This window comes from Pieris rapae, chromosome Z (genome assembly GCF_905147795.1).
Source record: "Pieris rapae chromosome Z, ilPieRapa1.1, whole genome shotgun sequence".
Taxonomy (NCBI): Eukaryota; Metazoa; Arthropoda; class Insecta; order Lepidoptera; family Pieridae; genus Pieris; species Pieris rapae.
The window spans coordinates 10,376,190-10,399,104 of NC_059534.1; the positions used below are offsets into that span (position 1 = coordinate 10,376,190).

The 22,915-nt window shown below is 32.1% G+C and overlaps 3 protein-coding genes across 4 annotated transcripts; all 3 read right to left on the minus strand.

The window, feature by feature from the left end:
- Positions 1-4,620, minus strand: LOC110997592. Its single transcript, XM_022265830.2, has 3 exons — positions 4,526-4,620; positions 1,349-1,422; positions 1-398 (listed from the first exon to the last, which is right to left on the minus strand). The coding sequence occupies exons 1-3, from the start codon at positions 4,544-4,546 to the stop codon at positions 32-34; spliced, it is 462 nt and encodes a 153-aa protein (XP_022121522.1). The 5' UTR covers positions 4,547-4,620; the 3' UTR covers positions 1-31.
- A 5,920-nt stretch (positions 4,621-10,540) lies between these two features.
- Positions 10,541-12,127, minus strand: LOC110997599. Its single transcript, XM_022265840.2, has 2 exons — positions 11,963-12,127; positions 10,541-10,863 (listed from the first exon to the last, which is right to left on the minus strand). Exons 1-2 carry the CDS (start codon positions 11,966-11,968, stop codon positions 10,582-10,584), a joined length of 288 nt encoding a protein of 95 aa, XP_022121532.1. The 5' UTR covers positions 11,969-12,127; the 3' UTR covers positions 10,541-10,581.
- A 1,401-nt stretch (positions 12,128-13,528) lies between these two features.
- Positions 13,529-22,598, minus strand: LOC110997570 (palmitoyltransferase ZDHHC3). 2 transcript variants are annotated; one of them, XM_022265806.2, is made up of 6 exons: positions 22,351-22,598; positions 21,112-21,270; positions 20,555-20,746; positions 19,492-19,713; positions 18,981-19,193; positions 13,529-14,246 (listed from the first exon to the last, which is right to left on the minus strand). In XM_022265806.2, exons 2-6 carry the CDS (start codon positions 21,250-21,252, stop codon positions 14,136-14,138), a joined length of 879 nt encoding a protein of 292 aa, XP_022121498.1. In that variant the 5' UTR covers positions 21,253-21,270; positions 22,351-22,598; the 3' UTR covers positions 13,529-14,135. The 2 variants fall into 2 exon arrangements, with proteins under 2 accessions (XP_022121498.1, XP_022121496.1); XM_022265804.2 differs by having other exon boundaries at positions 13,529-18,576.
- Positions 22,599-22,915: the final 317 nt, after the last annotated feature.

Genomic DNA, 22,915 nt, shown 5'->3' on the forward strand with positions numbered 1-22,915 from the left:
ACAAACACTTGTTTAACAATTATTAATGTATTTATTGTTGTGTTTGGGCCTTCGGTGATTCCGCGACAGACACTTGTTGCGGTACGGCATAGCTTTGGGTGTAAGTTTGGGCCATGTATGGTCCGGGACTCTGTTCCTGTAGCTTCTCAGCTTCTTCAGGGGCCACTGGGCACATACAAGGCACCAATTGCACGTGTTGAAGGGATACGGGCGTAAGGCTGGCCCCGGCGGGAACACTTATTGGGATTGGAGCCATGTTCTGCTGTAGTTGGACCTCTGGTTGCACGTACTGTTGGGGCTGGTACACCTTTCGCGACTCGTAAGGATATATGTACTGGTATCTGTAGGATGGAGACATGTTCGGTGGTAGTGACTGTATCCATTTCTGCTGTGGTGTTCTGTAACAAATGTGTCAGCTGTAGATATTGTAGACATTTTATGTAAAGTTTTACAAATTACACTCATACCGTTTTACTTAAAGCACTGTACTCAAATCAAATCAAATGTTTTACTCATGTAGGTAACACAATGTACACTTATGAACGTCAAAAAAGAAATAAACATTGAATGATTCTAATTTTACATTTACTGCCAGTTCTCAAATCAAGGCCGAACGTAAGAGAAGAACTGGCAATAATTCTCGTAATGCTTAAGTGTCAATAACATTTTACAGAAAGTAACGTTAAATAGGTATAAGAAATATATTTTTTAATAGGAGATTGTAATTTAACGATTAATAAAGAGAGAAACTTCAATAAAAAGATGAGTTTGCCTTAACAATTTACAGAGATAAATATACCTCTTATATAATTTAGCAAATAAATAAAAAACAACAGCAATAAAACGCAGACATCGCATTGCATATAACTTTCGCAACATATGTACAGTGATTTAACTTAAAATTATTAAGTTTATTTATTGTTAGTACAAAATAGTATGTAAGCAATATGCTGATAATTTATTTACATCCGGCCCTAGGCCACACATACTAAGAATAAAAAGAAACAAGTGACCAATGTATATGCCAGTATATACATTGGTCACTTGTTTCTTTGGTAGGTGTGAGCGGGACAAACTGCTGGTGAAATTTTACAAAAGCAAACAAAAAGTGTTATTTGAAAATTAAATAATTTTAATTAAAAATCTTGATTTTGTACCATTTGGCTGACAGGCGCTAAGAGAAGATAAAATATTAAACTTAATTTTTATGTTACAGGAGGCAGACGAGCAGGAGGCTCACCTGATATTAAGTGACACCGCCGCCCATGAACACTCGCACTGACATTTTTAACTTTTTAAATTTATTTTAGAGTTTCAATTTATCAAATTTTAATTCAAAAACACTCACCCAGAATCTGAACCCCATTTCAGGAAAAAGGCTTCTGTGCTCGCTATTAACGCCAGGGCGATTAGCATGAATACCTGAAAAGAGATGTAAGTAAATGAAAAGTATATATAATCAGTCAATTATCGATAGACCTTCGATAATTGATATTGTTTTTTATACGATTATTATTCTTTTATAGAACAGGGGACAAACGGGCAGGGGGCTTACCTGATGTTAAGTAATACCGCCGCCCATGGACAGTCTCGATGCCAGAGGGCTCGCGAGTGCGTTGCCGGCCTTTTAAGAATTTGTACGCTCTTTTTGAAGGACCCTAAGCTTTAAAGGATCCTTTTATTTTGGAATATAAGATCATGTAGGTATCACTTATTCCACGTCATTAAATTTGAACCAATAGGCATCCCTACTGATCGGCAAAGAAGACAGAGGGTGTAGAGTGACAGAAAAAACCGGCGTAAAAAATTGTCGGTACTCTTTAAAAAAACATATATCTAATTTTCTTTCTACTTTAGTAGTAGGAATGTAATAAATCCTTAAGAAAACATTCAGCATAATTTGGATATTGAATATGAAAAAATTATTGATATTACGCGACTTACGAAAATTATTGTTCGTAATTTCTAGTAAAAATGTATTAGATAATGGTGAAATCGATCTCGAATACATAATTATCCCATGAGAAATTTAATGAGCTGTCCCATTGACATCGCCATGATCACTTTTTGTTGTTATGTTAAACAAAGGAGTGGGTAATCAAGAATCCATCAAACGAATGTCTTGAACATAATTATTTTTTAATTGTTATAGTACGATTAATTGTTGATTTATTCATTATTAATGTTTCATTCAGAAGCAAGAGAGCTTCCGTTGAGTTACCCTTGCCTTTTTATTTATAAAGTATGTACTAACTGCATCTACGTAAGAAACTTAGCTGTGATTGCACAACCTTATAGTTACAAATCACATTTGTCCACTATTATCATAAATTACAGCAATTTGTCAGTTAATTTTAGATTAGATAATCTTCGAATTGTGTATACCTGTTTTGTGATATATTTTTATCCTACAATAATAAATAATGGTAAAAAAATATTATGTTGATTAAATTTATGCAATACTAGTGAATATCTTAAACTAAGGTATTGTTGATTAAGTCTTCGTGTTCTGTATGTTATAGGCACCGCACTTGCACGTATATTTCCTACACTAAGATTATTAGGTAATTATAAAGGTTTAGTTCTCTTTAGGCGTCTTATTCCTGTTGTGTCGAGAAGTTGAATTGTCTTAGCATTCACATGGCTAAGTAGCCTATTTTAGTAAGGCAAACCTTAAAAAAAATTAAGCTTTTAACTGGGTAGCTATTTTGAAAACTTCATATGGTACTCTGTAACTCCAAATAACTTCAAAATTCGGACCCGACTAAATTATAAGAGCAATAGAAAGCTTTTGGCATCAGCGATACGGATATTTGAGACACCTTTGAAATTGCATTTTAAAAAGAGATCGCTAACTTGGAATCAAATACAGTACAATTTATTCCACAGTTTTTATGAACTATATAGTTTTTTTTGTATATATAGTAGTATAGAACTAGTATAGCTGTATAGTGGTACGTAATAACTGCGTTCGAATTTTTGTTCTATGTTATCATAACCAATTATATCCATCCATTATCCAATCATATCCTTGATGTCTAAAGTCTATAACAGAAGAATACTGAAAAATACGAGATTAAAATGCGCCCGTAACTTAATCGTAAATATTATCACAAATATTACAAGAACTTTCCGTATTTCTGAGTAATTAATTGTAAAATATCATTTCGAATCATCGAATTCTTTTTTGTATGAAACCAAAACTTCTCCAACAATTTACGGATTCCTCTTTAGATAATGTGTTAAGTAAAGTTATGAATATATATACAGCAGGTTTTTATAAACTTGTTCAAAGAATAAGTATCGCATTATTTTTAAATCTGCATTAGTTTTCTATGTATAATTATTATTTTACAGGTTAATAATATTTTAAATACTCTATATTTGTGAGTGTAAAAATGATTATTCTTAATGAGCTCGCAAACAACATTTCCTAAGAGCTGGATGCTATATGGAGCTTTCACGCTACGTAAATATTTTTATTAGATGAGAGGAATTATCTACCCGATTGATCTACAATGTTGCTACCTAACTGCCACAGCCCAATAGTCAACCGTTAACTCAGATTTAAATTCGATATGTTCCCAGTTCAGTATTAATTTTAAAACAAAAATCATAGATCAATTAGGCAGCTTTTACTTAGACAAGAGATAAAATAAGCTTTATATTCCAAAAACTCAAAAACGACGCGGGCTAAGCGGAAGTTATAAAAAATAAAACGCTCGCCTTGTAATCATCCAAGTCAAAATACAATGAGAAATCATTTTAATATGCGGCTCAGAACTGATGAATATGATATTATGTATCAATAAAAACACGTCAAAAGATCGGTGGGCATTGATGGCTTCATATAACAATGACTTGCTTAATGCTAGTCAATGTAATTTTTATCTTATAACACAGATATAAAGACGCAATTACAATAGACATTAAATCAATATTGCTAATGGCCTGAAATAATATCGATAAAAATGTATTTTCAAACTTATGATGTTGTATTGAATGCCAATTGAATTAATATGGAAAACAATTAAGTGAAGAGACCTCTGCATTTAAGAATTGTTGATTTTGCTTTTAATATTGATAATTGTCTGTCAGCAACGGGGCGTCCTATTTTTATACAATTTGTTTTATATGAATGCTCAATGTTCTTTTTTGTATTACTGAGTAACCCTGCATGATATATTTGGTTTAACATTCAATAATGGATATCTGATATAATGGGCAGGTCGAAAAAATCTAATCGTCTTTTGTAATTATAGAAAAAATTGTACGACTATGAAAGGTTAAAAAATTCAAAAAAAAATTAACCAAAAAATCAAATTATTTATTGAACGTTTTAAAATATGTTGGTGTACCTTAAAGACACTTAGTTGTTACTGTGACTTAAAAATACGTCAAAATATGAGATTTAAAATCACAATTTCTTCGCTTTTATACTCCTAAAATTTTAAAATTCTACACAAATCGCACATATAACTTAAATAATAAAACCTTCGCTCATATAAAAACAATTTAAACTCACCAAATTACTTTGTTGATTCATCACTATCAAAAATCACACGAAAACTAGAATAACCCAGATGGAAGTCGAACGCACCCAAACCAAGTGCCGAATGATCGTTCCCATGGGATCATCTGTTTTTTATACGCAGAGTGACCCAGTCCGTCCCTAAATGGTGTGTTATTCACGTAAAAGCATTGACGATTTCAATCCTTATAATTTTCGACCGCCTTTGTTTTACTTTAATTTAATTTTTTTTTTACTTTTATAATTTACTTTAAATTTTTGTATATATTGGACAAAAAATTACTAAACCTGTGTATAATTTCCTGTCTTATTTATACTAAGCACTGTGTATCATTAATAATTTGCAGTGTAATTATAATAACTTCTCTTTTATAATGCTGGATGAATGTTTCAAGCAATAAATGAGACTTACGAATACTTGCTGGACATCCTACTGAAAAAGAGCTAAAAAAGAACTGTATAGGACGAGAAAAGCTGGACAGAGAAAATATGACATTAAAGCTAAACTAGCAGGGAATAACTACATGACTGTTGCTCATTACTAAGGCAAATGAAATAAATATGGCTTTTACCATAAAAGGTGCCATACAAATACTAGAATAACCATTCAAAAAGAAAGAAAAAATCTCAATTATTTTTTAGAACATATACTATCAGTACTCATATTAAGAAAATAAACTAACCAATTGTTATATCAATTTATTTACCAAGCTATAATTATATTATCCCAATTATTTACAAACATAATTAATTCAATAGTACAGTTAAATATCAATTTGTTTTATTCTTCGCGGAGAAAGATAAAACCAAGCAGGTATGCAATGCAATGTTTATTTTTAAATATATTGGCGTTCTCAATTGAAAATCATTTATTCTTCCTTTACTGCCGGCAACGCACTTGCGAGCCTTCTGGCAATGTGAGTATCCATGGTGGTATCACTTAACATCATAAGAGCTGACCTCCTATCACATAAAAAAACTATCAAGCTAAATCAATGAATATTTAACAAATCCCGCATTTTAATTACCAACATTTTACGATTAAGATGTCGTTAACCTATAGGAATAAGTATAGGTCCACGACCCTGCCATCAAGTTAATAATAATAATCTTATTAACTTATCTACGCTCCTATCTTTACTTAAAATTACCGTTATATTATCCCGAATTTAAAAGAACAAGTACCACTTAAAGTTTCACAGCCTTTTAGACATGACATGGATGAACTGATTTTGATTCTGTTCACATTTCGTTGAATGTTTCTGTGTGTGAATTAAGTATAGTAACTGTTCGTGTCATACAGGTACGAAGCAGTTGATTAGCTCAAGAAATTACATCTGAAGGAGGCTATAAAAACAAATACCTACGTAACTGAACGAGTTTTGTTGAAAAACCTATGTATAATAAATAATTATATAATAAAAGCCCTTTATTCGCTGACCATTTTTACTAACACGCTATTCTTATCAAACGGTAGAATTGTTAATCTAATTATTTAGCGAAAATAATAATTTACTCTCAACCGCTTTTGTCAGGTTGTCTATCGACATAGGCCTCCCCCAATTGTTGAAAAACTTCAACCAAAAAAAAAACAACAGGCACTACTATCGTCTAAAACTAATCGAAAAACCTATGTAATACCAACAGAATAGTTTAAATTTAAGTGTAGGTACTAATTGTAGTATGATATAGAAAAACATCTTACAAGTTTATTTAATTATATTTTTCAGACCGGGGGCGGTGGAAATTCTTCGTTTCTTTGGAGGCCGTATAAAAGACAGCTGAGTGGGTGAATTCTTTGATCATCTTATGATACAATCAGTCAATATTTAATTGAGATATTATCTGCGTCTGTTGAATATATGTCTATATGCATAGCTATACATATATATATATGTCTTCGTGTTCATAAAAAAGTTCACTTAGAGACCCTAAGTGAACTCAAGAAAAGAGCGTACAAATTCTTAAAAGGCCTGCAACGCAGCCCTCTGGCATCGAAAGTGTCCATGGGCGGCGGTTCACCTCTCATCAGTAGAGCCTCCTGCCCATTTGCACCCTGTTCATTAAAAACAAAGTTACTTGACATTTGCTGCAATGTCTAAGCGAAGGGAAGAGCTAGTTCCCGGCCAACTCTGATGTCTTAACAAAAAGTATAATTTCAGTGAATACGTGTTGTTCGTGAAAACGATCAAAATATTAAAAACAATTGCCAAGAACACCTTTATATCTATAACCTTTGCTTAAATACAATTTGTATATAAGGTAATAATACATAATATGTAATAATATAATAATAATTGAAGTACGTAAAATCGTGTCTTAATATGTGTAACACGTCAAAAACAGTTTTTGCGTTTTCTTTAATATTTTGAATAATTCGATTAGTTTTTAAATACGAAGTAATTTATTTTTATACCCATAACCAAGAAGAGTAATAATTCCTTTATGAATTGACATTAAATACCTTTATACAACGAAGCCATATGTTTTCACTAATCAAAATGTGAATAAATTGAAAATTTTATGAAGACCAATAAAGTCAATCAATTAAGCGCTAAAGTCTTCTATAAATGTGCGACAAAAAAATGTGTGGGTTGCAGACCCAGACGAGTGTAATAACACCGCAATAAAAGTATGTATCTAGGTGTCTGAAGGCTGATCTATAAAAGATATACTACAGAAACAGATAGGATTCATAAAAAGGCCACAAACGCACTTGCGAGTATGGACGTATGTGACACTTAATGCCTGCTTAATGTTCTATTAAATAAAAGGCAAATATATAAGCACTTCTTTGAGTCATATAAAACTAAGTTAGCTCTAAAATATTCTCTTCTCTGTTCCTTAAGGAGAGGATATAGTGACAATCGTATCCAATCGGTGCCTATTGCTATATTACCTTAGATTTTAACAAGAAGCCTTATTCCTATAAAATGTAGCGAACATATATCTATATTGAATGCGGAATTAAAAAGAAAAAGGAAAGTTAACATAAAAATATTCCACTTCACTACAGTTTTTTTCTGATTTCTAAAATCAGATTTTCAATTTGATATATTATTTCTTTTTGTTTCTTAACTTTTATATATTTGTTATAGAAATTTTGTAGCGGACCGTAGTTGCGAACTCACCTTACTAAACCTTCCCAACTAATACGTGATTTTGCTTGAAAATATATTTTTATTTTATAATTAAAATTGACTGTTTATATCGATTTCTTGAAACACGAATTAAGCGCGTTAAAACTACGTTTCATATACACTATAGACATTCGTATCTACTTTTACAAATTACGTTTATTTTGATACTAGACATATAATAACACAAAAATTGTATTTTATCATAAGCATAGGGTTTGTTTTTGAGTTATTCTCGCAAAGATCTAAATCTTAATTATTTCAAAACATGGTTTCGGGAGTTTGAGACCCGATATTTTATTAATTTTTAATAAAATATTTTATTAATATTATAACATTCTATTTATTCTTATAAGAAACGATTTATTTCCTACACACAAATAAACAATATCGACCATACCCCTAACCAAGATAGTTATAATAACAGAAAACTGAAACAAATTTAAAAAGTTTTGTGGCACTGCTCTTTGTGTGTGCGATACAGTGTTGTGTGTTGAGCGAGGCAAGCGAACTCTGGGGTCACCGGTACTATTTACCAGGCGCCAACTCAAATCTTTGATTAACGCCTGTGCACTTGAATCTCACTGGCCAAGAGACTCTAACTCCCAAACCCAATAATAAAGTTAATAATAACATATCTCAATCCATTTATGACCATCTGAGGTAGACATCTTAATCCAAATATTGATAAAAGTGTGCCAATAAACCAATCCACGGATTGTAATAGCCGTCTGTCAATACAAGCTATCCATGGTAGGTCGGATAGGTGTGTGGATAGACCTTTGTATGAAAATGGCAGTTCACCTGTGCCGATATCCTATCTAAAGATTTTAAGTTACACCAGTTTTAAAAAAACAAAAAGGCTGTTTGATATGTTTTCATAGACATGTATAATTTAATTATATTTGTACGGTTTTATTTAGTTTATATTGATTATCAAATATGACTGTAAAGAGCGAAAGGACTGCATTCTATCCGTTGCCAGTAATGGAATGTGAGGAAGTGTGGAATCACCTAGGAGATGATCGACTGTCACGGTCTGATCTCAGATAGTTTTCTATCTAAGATTGTATTGAGGGACATAATCAAATTTAGAGGAAAGACTAAAGATTTTTGCGCGGTTTATTCCGGCTGCTGCTCATCGCTTAGCATTATGGAAAAAAAATTGTTTGTGTAAATGTTGTTGTATAGTTAAAATAACTTTCTGACATGAATAATCCCGCATAGTCGTGTTTTCCGACGCGTGAAATCCTAAATGAGTGCTCCGTCAACATTACAATGGAATAACAAAAACTTTCTTCGGCTCCGTAGCTTCTTAATTACCTTTGATTGATATTGTAGTGAGGGTCTTTATTATGTTTTTAAGTATTTCCGCTGTTATACTCAGCCAAGGATGTCGACAGAGAACTCTTTTATTTTTTCTGTTGGCCTAGTAGCGTGCGATACTCAAAAGATGAGTAGGGATGCCCATTCAAATTGAATGACGTGGAATAAGTGATACCTGTATCTTATATTCCAAAATAAACATGTTTCTTTATTTATTTAAGGTTGGTTGGTTTGGTTTAGCCAATAAGGCACTTCCCACCTCACAGAGTGAGTGTACATGGGCGACATACTTATCATCAAGTGAGCCTCCTACGTGATTGACATCTGTTTCATATAAAAATATTTAAAAGAAGAAAGATAGAATTAAGAAGAAGAAAATATATCACTAGACATATAATTGAGACTACGTATAGCTGTTTATTGTGTATTTTTGATATTAATTAGTAAGTATATTTTCTAAATTTATAATAAATAAATAAATAAATTTTTTTTTTATCTTTTCTCTAAGATATTATATACACATATTAAGTACGAAGGTATATATATACTGGTGCCCAAACACATATGTAATTAGTAAACAACAAAGATAATATCAGAAATAACGGATTAGCGACGGTTAGGCCGCGCCAGCCATTAGGGCTCCAAAGGGACCATTTACAGTTATCATGACATTCCTTACTTGTATAATAAAACAAATAACCGAATAGCCAATAGATGGAGCTACTCTACGTCTACTTTACATAGAAAAACGATTAGAATTTCATCGTCAAAGATAAATGTTAATTGCTATTAAGATGTGGTTAGCCGCTGCGTGGCCGACAAATTTATTTAAATTGCCCGCCGGCTGTATAGTTTTTATTTTATTGGTATTAGTTGATATTAAAGGTTCAGTTCCTGGGCTCTGCCATGATTAGGAGATTTGGTATTACAACGCATTGAACTATCTATCTATCTATCAACTATCTAGTCGCTAGACGAAACAAGAGCGCTATGTTGTATTGTATTAGTGTTTTATACTTTATCACATGCAAATACTTATTTTGATCTCTCTTTTTAATCACATATATACGAAGTTTGTAAGTATTATCTTTTTTGACAATATTTATGAAGTATAAAGCATGTTGTGTTTGCTTGTCGTAGTGTGTACGTAATTTTTCTTTGTTATTTTTGAGTGTTAAGCTTGTATTGTCACGCTCGTTTTTAATCGTTTAAATTATATGATCAATGTCACTAAATCAACACGATTTTAACATACACAAATACACAACTACAGCCTACACGTATTCTCTCTCTCTCATATTAGTGTTAAGTCTGTAAATCTAATTGACGATTCGATTAAAAAAATATTTTGTATCGTTAAATAAACTGTAAGGTTTTTCTAAATTATAAAATAAATTCCATGCCATACATGAAGTAGATGTATTGGACAGATTTAAATGTAGGCATGTGACAACCAGGGAAGCTGTCCATCTTCCCATTCAGATATTTCTGAATCATTCGATTTATCTGAACTGTGAATTATCTTTAGCTTTAGCAAAACAATATATATAGCACACAACAAAACATTTATTTAAAAAAAACATATGTTTATTCGTCATCGAAATTGAATCTCCTGCCACCATCGAATCGGAAGCCGTAAGCGGCTGCATTTTTAACATCAACCAATGCTGGGTTACGGTGTTTGTAGAAGCTTCCATGCCCATGCGCAGGACGCGATGACCCGTTCGGCACGCCGTGCGCTACTCTTGGGTAGAAAGCCTCGAATTGCCCATTTGAAGGCAGCACTGTCTTCAATACCTCATCCTCAGGATCGTAGGGTGCGCATACGCATTGCGATATCACCACGAAAACACACAACACACTCAGCACCTGCAAATAATGTATTGAAAGGACCTCTAGTTCTGATATAGGTAGCCATTGTCTTGGGAAATTATGTAGGCTGATCTTAAATTTTTAGGGAGTGGACTACTTATACTATTCTGGAATTAGAAACTTTTATTGTAAGTACATAGTTTTAAAGTTCAGAAAAAAAAATAAACGTTGTGTGTTTACGCGTGTAACAATAATCGCGGTTAAAATTCTAATACGTCTCTGGCGGCGACTTGAAAAGCATCTTTAACTCAAGTATGTAAAATATATAATGAATATACTGAAACCTACAATAAAACTAGAATGAAACTGCCTCTGCTTCTGCTGCTTTGCTATAAACGCACAATTACGTCACCGGCGAATTTATACATATATAAAGTTTATTTCCAGTTCTTCTCGCTCTTTGCGAGTTCTCATAACTGGCTGTATGTACTGTTACGTTTACTCAAAATTCAAATGTATTGTTATTCAAAGTAACAATGTATACTTATAAACGTCAAAAACAGAAACGTATATGAAATGCTTCTGATTTGAGATTTACTGCCAGTTCCCAAATCATAAAAAGAACTGGCAATAAACTCTCCGCCACACTTTTTAATCGCCAAGTATTATTTTATACAACGTTTGTTATGAGCTACAACCATTACACCATGCTCCACGTGACATCTTATGTAATTAATAATATTTAAAAAAAACTGTACTGAAGCTAACGGTTAAATGAGAACTACAATGATTTTCAATATTTAACTTTATCTTATAAAACTTAGTATATAATATTAGTACCTAATAAACAGTATTTATGAATGTAAAAAGATTATTCACGGTGAAGACTTGCATTTGAAAAACATATTTAGTCATTAAGTTATATAATATATATATATTGTATACCTATTGTATATAATGGTAAATATGTAGTGAACCAGCATTGAAGATGCCACTAAAATGCTGTGTACAGATGTAATTGGATTTCAGGTTTTCAAATGTTGTTTAGCGTGTATTAACTGTATGGATTTAATCAATCTGTCTACTGTTTCTGTACCAAAATGTAAAAATAAAAATGAAATAAATACCGCATATCAGTAAAAAGCGTATGACGTACCTTCATGATGTAGACACCGATTAGGTAATGTTGGTCACCTTGGACGACGCGGTCGCTACAAGCGAAGGCTAGCCAATACTTTCCCTTGCTCGAGTGGCCACTTATTAAGTCACCGCAGTGGGGAATTTACTATTCGCTATAACACATAAACTACACTGGCAAGACGCCATAGAAAAACATCATATCTCGTTATTAAATTATAGTTAACTGCTTTACGATTTCAGATATAATCGTAACTTTCGCAAATTAGAATTTCGTATTACTTTTTATACACATGTTACATCCAAGGTCAAAAACTTTATTGTAAAGTGACAGTCTATAGTAATATTAATAAAATTGTGCTGCTAATAATAATTCATCAAATCCATTATTTCCCTGGGGCAACATAAATGTCATAATATTCCAAAATATATCGTCAGACAATTAGTCATTAGTATCCCGAATTTTCCCATGTGCATTGGTTTAATAATGCCTTACTATGCTAGGTTAGGTTAGAACATGAAGACGGAGAGAGGAATGATGGGACAGAGAAAATCTTGGTAAGCCCACTTTTATTTTACGTTAAGAAATCCTGTTCGCAATAAAAATCTCTTTATTCAAATTTCATCATTGCAATTTGCATCAGGACTTTGGATTTTGAGAGAACTACATCGAACTTGCATATACAAACGTCGGCATCATTATCTCTATTAAAATTAACAGACGGATACGCATCCTGCTAATATCATATAAATGTACTAATTTATATATTATATTTGACTAGGGTAGACCGTGATTTATTTATTTCATACTATTTAAGAATACAATTTGAATCTGTACTATGAAATTGAATAAAAATGTAATCGGCGTAAAGCTTATATTGAGATATGGGTACTCTAGACTATTTTAGAGACTTAAGGACCATACTAAGTCAATAGTAAAGTAAAAAGGTCAATATAAATATTCTTTAACTTACATTTCAAAGTACTACTTAAATCTTTAAATTGTAATGGTATCCTTACTGATAAAATGAGTACTATTTTTTTGTGGCTGCTGGTCTTTAAAAGGGGTCTAGAATGCCACACTCGATCATGAGCTATAGACAAAGTCTCACGAAATTGCTCATAGTAGCTCGCGCTTTGTCACGTGACCATTTTCGTACAAATTCGTTTGGCGTTAGGTCACGACTGCCATCGTCTCATGGGGCTACTTCTTGGTGACTATTCTTTTTCAGATTCTAAAAAACTTACCTACTTAAGTTATGTTCATGGTAGGAGAAAAAGATTGAATTTCATAACCTAGTCAACGATCAGCATCTCGACTAGATTTTTTAAAAGAAAACTCATGTTAGGGCATCATATCAATAAATAGACCTTTATTGTATGTATATTACATATATGTTTAGTCTCGTTATGTCACAAGATTGATAGGGACTAAACATTTCATACCCGTATATTAGCTTTTTTTGACGCAGGCGCACTTCACTAATTTATTAATGAACTAGAGAACCGATATTAGCCTACCTTCAGTAGAAGGCTAAATAAAGGAGTGACAGGTTATCATTCTTGTGTTAAATAAAACAGCATAACAATTTCTCAGATTTAATAGGTCTCGAAAATCTTAATTACATTAGAAAATATTTTTAGATGTGTCTATAATGAAACAGAATCAAAATTTGTAGGTGCGTTGCATCACCGCATTCGTCTAACAAACCGTTAGTTTAAAATTGGAATGGGATTTAACCAATCAATAACATTACCCCACTATACTACGATTTTACATTTCTATCATTTAAAAGCATGGAAATTATACACATTTAAAAAATGCCTACAAATGAATGCCTATATCCCCCCTTATAAATCATCTTATTCGGTAAAGCGCGTATTATAAGTAGAAACAAGTGAGAGATATTTATAAGTAATGGGTGTAAATATCAGATGCTAAGTCAAATACCTATTTGCAACAATGAGCACCTACTTCTAATTTAAACAATGAACCGCGAACTGGTGTCAAAAGAGCAGTTCCGAAAATAGATGGTATGGAACCATATGGAGTATTGTTTGTACTTATTGTAAAACCCGCAATGTACATCGCTAGGTGCGTAACATTTTCTCTTACATTGCTTAAAAAAGTACTAGTTATTTTTTCATTTACATTCTTACAAAACAATATAAATAAGCACAAAAACCATTTTCTAGATATTCCTTTTATTCCAGCTTAAAAGTTCTTTCATGTATTGGGAATTCGGGATAGGCCTGCACCCATCAATCTTTAAGTTTGTTGCCAAATTCCACGTTTCAGAAAACTATAAAATAATTTATGAATATAATAGGTATGGAATGTACGATTCATATCCCCAAGATAATAATACCGCATCAAATTTATAAAAAAAAATAGAACATTTATTTAAAAACAATATGAATTATTAAAATATATGATTTGACTAAAATAATATGATGTAACATTGAGTAACATCGACAAATAGATAAAATTATAAAATTCTTTACAAAATATCAATAAGCTTTAACATTGATAAACCACAATTCAGTGATACCATAAACTATGGCCGAAGCCATGAAGGAATGACGTTTTTCACATATTTAATTCACACTTATTATTTTATTCTACATAATATTGGCGACTACTAAAGGCGACAGAATTTGGTCAGAAGTCATTAATTGTGGTTTCTTATCTACTTTTTTGTGACTTAATATCGCTGAAAGTTTATAAAATCCCTGTCTACTACACAGTAATATTTGAATACATTCAGTACTATTCAGAAATCGCATCTTCAATCAACTATTACAACGTTATCTATGCCGTCTGTATTTTTTGCTGGCAGTTGTAATTCAAAGTATTAAAACTAAAGCTCTGAGGGTACGATTCCAAAACTTTGACTATCAAACTAAGCAACTGTTTCCACCCTATAGGTGAAGGAAAAATACATCGCATTTTTTTAATGAATTTAACCCTGCTGAATTCGGTAATGCTTATGAAGCACAAGACTGCGACAGGGAAGACGAGCGATAACTGTGTAAATCTGAATCTACGCGTATATGTTCTGATATGACTAAAACTCGACAACACAAAATACCCATGTCATTTTCGGCCTTCAAACGAACACTAATCTTCAATTCCTTATAGAATATATTAACATTTTTATGACGAAAAATTGCGAAATTCTATACACTAAACATCAACCAGTCCAAAGCGTAATTTATTCACTTTATTGCCAATTAAAAGCTATTTATAAAATATTTATTGCAACTAAGTTTAATATAACAGGCGAATGTGCGCCCGACTTGTAGATTTCAGACTAGCACTTTTATAGAAAAATCTAGAAGTGCCGTCAAATGAAATCACTCATGATATTATTAAAATTGGCCTAAATTGTATTAAAAGCATAATGTGTAGCGTATACGACGTATTATATATTCTCGTGTATACGTTCCGTTACAAGTAACCAAGCCATTAGCCTTATGTTGAAGTATAGCCTATAGGTACAAGTTTTAGTAGCATTTAAATAAACATATTAATAAATGTTTTAATACTTAGAATAATCGGCAGAGTTGTTTGGTAATCTCTTAACCCTGAGTTGTCTGTGCATTTGTCTACAAAGGCGGTACGCTATAAAACATCACGATGACAGTTCTGTGAAAATGTGAGGCACAGGTAATTGATAAAATACTATTCAATTATCCAAAGAGCATGGCGTTTTAAAATCTAAGACACTATAGCCATCTACCGTTAACCTATTTTTATTATTAAATAATACTTTATCACCATTAAAAATATAGAAAAGTGACCCAAAAATATCTTTATTAAAACGTATTACTAACACATTTATTGAACTTAAAGGAACTTGCGGTAAGAAAGTTCAAGAAAGCTTCATAAAATGAAATTATCGAGACGACTAGAGTGCAAGTCATAGACAATGCACTCAAATAAGAAGAAACTATCATTGCATATGGCTATGGCAAATGAAAGTTGTATAAAATTCCTTGTCTTGACGTGCAATATAATACATTCGCATTTCATGATATTTATACCCGGGACTCAAATGTTAAACAAAATTAAAAAAACCGTTAAGTATTTAAAATTTAAATTATTTCCTATTTGGTAATTTTATAATGCGTTAGAAACTTTTCAGGTTTTCTATTTAAGTATATGTGTTAAATAAATATACATCAACAATTTTCTTTAACTGTTATTGCATTTTACGCAACGGATTTATTAGTCAAGTGTCAAGACGAAAACAACAAGCAAAAGACGTTACAATCAGCATCCTAAATTCTAATAGGATAACTATTTATATATTATTTATTTTATGTATTTATTGGTGTATGAAACTTTCATTAAAGAACTTCTTAATCTATATCTTGTGAAACCTTTGAAAGGCACGGACTCTCTATACCACTGATACATTACTACTAAAGTGTAATGCAGGCACACGGTAATAAAAGACTATCTAAAGATTAAACAAACATATTAGTAATAAGCTATAATACAACGCACAGACTTCTAATTGGAAATTCCTTCAAATAATCAAAGGATCAAAATCCGACTTCGAAAAGGGTGCGGTTATTTGTTTTAATTTAAACATGATTAATTAATTTGAAATTTAATGTCATTAAAAATACTATGAGATCGTATTTGTTCTACTTTAAATGTTAACGAAATATGATTTTTTGTGTGCGACATTTAAAGCCATATAAAAATACCGAAATACAAATCTACAACAAAAAAAGATTTTAAATCTAATAAGCTTTAGTTATTATTAATTTAAATTAATTTAATTTATAAATAATAAAATACAACAAGTAAATAATGTAAAATAAGACGAAGCGACGGCTCGTTCGACTGTGATTGGTCAAGTTCTTTAGTACAATCGTGTTCAGTAGCCTTTAACAGTCCCAAAATACTTCCAACCTCGGGGACATGCGGACCGTATCTCTATCGATAGAAATACGCTGGTAAATCTATCTTCTGCCGAGCGAGGCGTTTTATCCCCGCGAGGGAGGCTCGTCTGACTGTGATTGATTGAGACTTAGTCCAATCATGACCAGTATTCCTTAATAGGCCCATGGTCCTTGACTTTGCGGTTGTAGAGCCAAACTCATACATGATTCCTGTACTCGTGTAGCAATAGATCCGAACGGAACCGGTCCCCGTTCGATGCTATGAAACTCTCCATTGCCGTGGTAAGTTCCTATGCGTTCCTGCTCATCCTCTAAACTCCTCACGACTGAACAACCCGCTGTGTTAGGTTCGACGCCGAGTACTGGTTTCCCTTAAAGAACTTCCAGATCACGCTCTAACTACTTCAAATGTTGCGCTATCTCATCACAATCCAATCATGGACAAATACAATATAACGTTTTTCGTTTTATTCTCCTAACATTTATTATCATAATTATAGTATATCAAGATCAGTTCAACATTTTAGCCATGGATGGCCTTTATAAAATTTGATATATTGCTATTTTTGCTGGAATACGTCAAGTTCAAGTACTTCGCTAGAACTCTAGTTAATTAAAATAATTGATAGGCCATTAATATGGTAAACCCGTTAAATAAATAGTATTGCTTAAAAACTGATATATCCTTCTTACAATAACCCAATATGTTAATAAAATAGCCCTTAAAATATACATAAATCATACATTAAATATGTACTATGAATTATTCTACACCTTTATTACATAATATATACATAAAATCATAATGTTAACATTACATTTTGGCCATAATTGACTTATGCCAAGAATAAGAAATTGAAAAAAAAAATTAATGCCATAAGGCAAAGCATTTGTAAAACTATGGCCAAGCAGCTCTATGATCAAAATGAATGTTCCAAATTTAAATTTCATTCAAATTTTAAAATTAAGCCTCGGAAAGAAGATATAATTCATAAACGTATTATAAGCTTTATTATGTACTTGATTGCATGTCATGGTGACAATTGTCGCAAAATATTGATTACCTCTGTAACTACGTTTTGATAAAACATTGACAAAAGCAGGCGAACTGTATATGAGTCTGCACTGTGATAAAATGTATTGTCCCTTTAAATTTCTTTGAAAAACAAAAGCATGACAAAGACAAAACATATGAAGGCTTGTATTCCATTTATGAATATGATTGCGCATATTTTCTACTATTTCACTGTTGATGACTATTTAGGCCTCCCCATTCAAAGGACAAAATCACAGACAAATACAAAATTAACAAACGCAACGTTTTCTTCAAGTTAATCACTTGCATGTCAAAATATTTTTAAATGAAGAAAACAAAAAATACATCATGTTTGTTATTAACTGTGTATATGTCTACTAATATGAGTCTGTGCTTATGTGTCTGTGAATCCGGCATTGTTATGCTAAAGGTGGCTTAGGGTGACAAGAGTCAAAACTAAGCACTTGTCATATGTCAAAATACAAACGGATCTGACATGTCAGTTTCTGTACCCACAGACGTTAAACGCTATACAAATAACTCTCTAGTTTTGTCTTTGGTGAAGGTTGCGTGAACGGTGAAAACCAAAGAATAGAAAAACGACCGAATACCGATTGTATACTCTTCCACCGAGATTTGCGTATCCAACGGGCTTGCTCCTTCTTTAATTGTTCGATACCCTATAATTACATACATCATATTTATAGCATACAAAAATATCAAGCTTTCCGTGCCTGACCATCGATTCTCTACTTTAGGGGAGATTATTCATAGAAATCTTCAAACACTACATACTTTACGTAAACATTTGACAGGCGATTATATGTCAAAGAACTGGCTCGCACGGTAAAGACATCGCGAGGAAGCCTGAATGGTCCAAAAGTCGATGGTCAGACACTGGTCTACTTGTCTATAAAACGGAAGCTGGGACCAAATTATTTGTAGCGCCATTTTTAAAAACAATAAAACAAACTCAAAATCTGAGTTTAGTCATAAGAACGTACCATTTCCGGCACGAAACGTATGAAAATTCTGACAATGTCCATGGGCGGATTCTTATTACTGTTCTTTCAAAACAACTTACCGTTTCATCATTCCAAATAGCATGCAATTGTGTTCCGAGCATGACAGCGGTGAATATTGCAAATAGCAGTGCCTCGGCGATGAGAAATAAGAGCAATACAACTGTGGCCGGCGGGGAATATGTGCTACAGTCACGCCATTCGTGACGGATACACGTCACAAATTGATAAACTGATAGCGTCAAAGAGTGAATTGAGATCGCTGCGATGTAAAACTGTAATTTATAAATTGTAATTGTAATAACGTAATGCATCTGTTATTTAAATCTGACAATATCTTGACTCAGTCTGTGATAAAAATTATGTAAATTAATTTCTATTATCTGGTAATTAAGACCTGCCAATATCTTACACAGTATGTGGTAAAAATCGTGTAAAGAAATTTATATTATCTGTTATACAAAATCTTAGGACAGTCTGTGGTCAAATTGATTGTGGTTGAATTGCTACAGATCGAAATTATTATTGTTTACAAATATAAAAAAATTGTTAAAGGTACAAGTATATACTCACGGTAAATAGCACAAAATATTTTTGATTGTTCTCTCCAACGCAGTTATTCACCCAGGGGCAATGGTGATCCATCTTCCTTATGCACCTCTGGCACACGGAGCAATGGTGAGCCCTCTCCGGCTTGATGCTGCAGCACTTGGTGCATTTAAATATAACCTGACCCTCGCGGAAGCTCATTTGTTTTATCATTTCCTTCGTCGCGTTGCCTTTTGGTACTGCACCCTGAAATTTATTAACATTTATATTATATTGATGCACTTTTAAATAAAACATTTAAATTTTACTATTTTCTTAAGTAAATCCCCAGCACTAGATGGTGCTACTATGGCTGGCTGACTGATATTTTTTTATTTGATCAATTAATCACACAAGTGCAAACTTCACACTGCGGTCTGCGATTGGCGGAGAAATCGCTTTGTTTGTCTTTTGTTTTATACTCGTATATACTTAAATTATATAAAACAAAAATAAATTATATTAAAAATTTTTAGCTTTAAATAGAGTAGAATAGTCTCTCTGTTTAATCGGCAGCTCATGCGACTAGACGAGCTGACTACCTGTTTCCACCAATTTCTATCTAGCGCTAAAGATCAGTTGTCAAGTCCAGTCCAGTAGATAAAATGTAAGAACCATTTAATATTTACTGTATAAATAATTTTACCTAATATTATACCACAAACAGAAACAACAATAGCAGAGGTGACTTGGTTTCAATATATTGACATTGTATGATAGAGATCAAGATTTGCACTATACGATGTAAAGTTGCATTGAATTTATGTAAAATTAAAATACTGTTATGAGAATCAGATATGAAAGACGTAAATCCCCTTCAAGGATTAATTTAATTATTCAACACTAACTGTACTTACAATATACTAACTACGCTACACTAAGCTGACGCAAAACAAAACACTATCACTTATTATTTCAAGTAACCATACTTAAATAGATGCATAAAACATAATGGAATGTATTGATTAATCTATTTTTAAACCAATAGCACACTGAATCGGCAAATATTTCATATGGTTTTTCTATATCTCCTTGACAAAACACTTACTGGATCTGTGAACATGGTCCTAAGATGTGAGGCAAAAGCAAGGAAAGCTAGAGTTTGAAAGACAATAATGTTGGCGTAGCTGTAGAACGGGTATGTTGATACTCCAGGCAACAGCATAACCATCATCACCACAAACTCCGCATATAGGATGAGAAGCCATGTTAGCACGGCACATATAATGCCACATATATCCTGTAAATTATAAAATATTAATTAAGTATTATTTGTGTAAAGGCCATAGCGTGCCACTTTTACACACTATATACAGTACAATGGATTCTGTATGATGGCAAACATTGTGACAACACCATGCATGCATGTTACAGACATTTAACAGGCACAGGCTGACCATTTGTTGAAGACCCATAAAGGTCCACTAATCTATTAACAGATAGGATAACCTGTATTACTTATATTTATTCTTAATACCTAAAAACCACAACATGACTTTATTAATGTGAATACAATTATAGACCTGGTTTTAAAGCTATAATCAATTTGTCTAATTTCATTGATAAGTTGGTTCAAGGCAATTAAAGTTACTGCTGAATGCTTACCCTTATACACCATGCTTTACCACCACAGCATCTATTATGCATATCCCGATCAGGTCTTGTTAAAACAAGACATTCAGGTTCTACCTGATACTGGCTTTCCATGTCATCTTCATCTGTACTATCATAGAACTCTCGTATCATTTAGATAATTTTTTACACCTGTAAATAATTTTGCTTACTTTCATTACTTGGCATTACAAACACTTTTAGTTTTAGAAAAATGCCAAAATATGTATATCATTATAAATTTAACATCTTTTAGAAAAATGTTGCACCACTTTACATGAGGAGGACACAACAGAATTAAATGTGTTTCAGACAATTTTTCATTAAATATCATATTTTTAAACCTTGTTACAGATTAGATTTTTTTAATCTAATCATATGTTTTTTGTTAACATAGCGTGAAGAAAAATTATATTAAGATTAATGAAGATATGATTAACAAATATGCTGTCAAAGGTAAAGTTAAAGCCAGTAGTTATTACAAGAAAACTACATTAAAATCTTATTAATATTTATTGCTCTGCGCTATAGCACTAGTATCAAATTGCCATGCATCAATATTATACTTAGGTTTGCTTGTAAGCATCACATTAATACAGTTAATACATTTCTAGACCTTCTAGGTATGAGACCTTATATAAACAACCCAAATGTATTGGTATGTGTAACAGCACCATTTTCACTAAAACAGGATGTTAATAGAAAGTTTTTTGAGATTAATGCCAGAGATTGCATAGAATGGAATAAAGTATAATCATGCATATTGTTTAAATATAATTTTGCTCTCAGATATACTCACTAATTACTGTACATGCTATACACATTTAATTAAATTGCATATACATTTTCTTCTAGCAATAATGATGCCACAAGAGTACAGGACCCTATACAAATAATATGAATGTTTGGACATATGTAACGGCACCGTTTTCAATGAAACGACATGTTAATAGAAAGTTATTTTATATTTTGTCAGATAAAGCAAACATTATAATTAAATTTACTCATGTCAAGAGAAGAAATGACCAGATAACACATTAAAAAGTAATTTTTGTGGTAAAGAAAAAGAATCGTATTTATATGCGCCACAGCCTTTCGCTTTTCTCTATAAAATTTTAAGCAATTCGGTGATATTTAAGTAGTAATCAATAAACAAACGCAAAACGCACAGCTATATTCAAAATGCAAATAAAAAGTTAGATCGGCAGTGAATAAAAACTAATCTATGCGTACCTCAAATAAGAATGAAACCAAATCTCTTTCTAGGGTCAGGGCTTCTTCACAAAAAAATATGTAACATTCATATTTCAATATTCTCTTTAATTTGCAGCTTCAAAGAGGTGTATGAGTTAATTTTCTTCATACAATTATATATTATACTCAAAATCAATAGCACAAGCAAAGGCACACTCAAGCAATGCTTGTGTCTTATATTCTTGGAAGGTGTTTAGGGTGACCCTCTACAAATGAAAAACTTACTAAATATCTGAAAATGGGAAATCGGCTACCTTGAGACCAACAAAAATTAGCAACGATGAGACTCATCAAGGAGATTATATAATCATATAACATTTCCAATCTGGTTTTAAATTTGAACAGGACTTTAAACTTATATCGATTCAACTTCTATCATACACTGTACAGTACCAGTTTTAGGAAGTTAACTTTTTTGAATTTTTGTACATAGGTAATTTAATTTCAATCTTTAAGGATTTCTAACAATATAGGTTAAAAGATAAGTTTTAATTAAGATTAACAAAACTTCCCGAAATTTATACAAAAATTTATTATTGCCCTA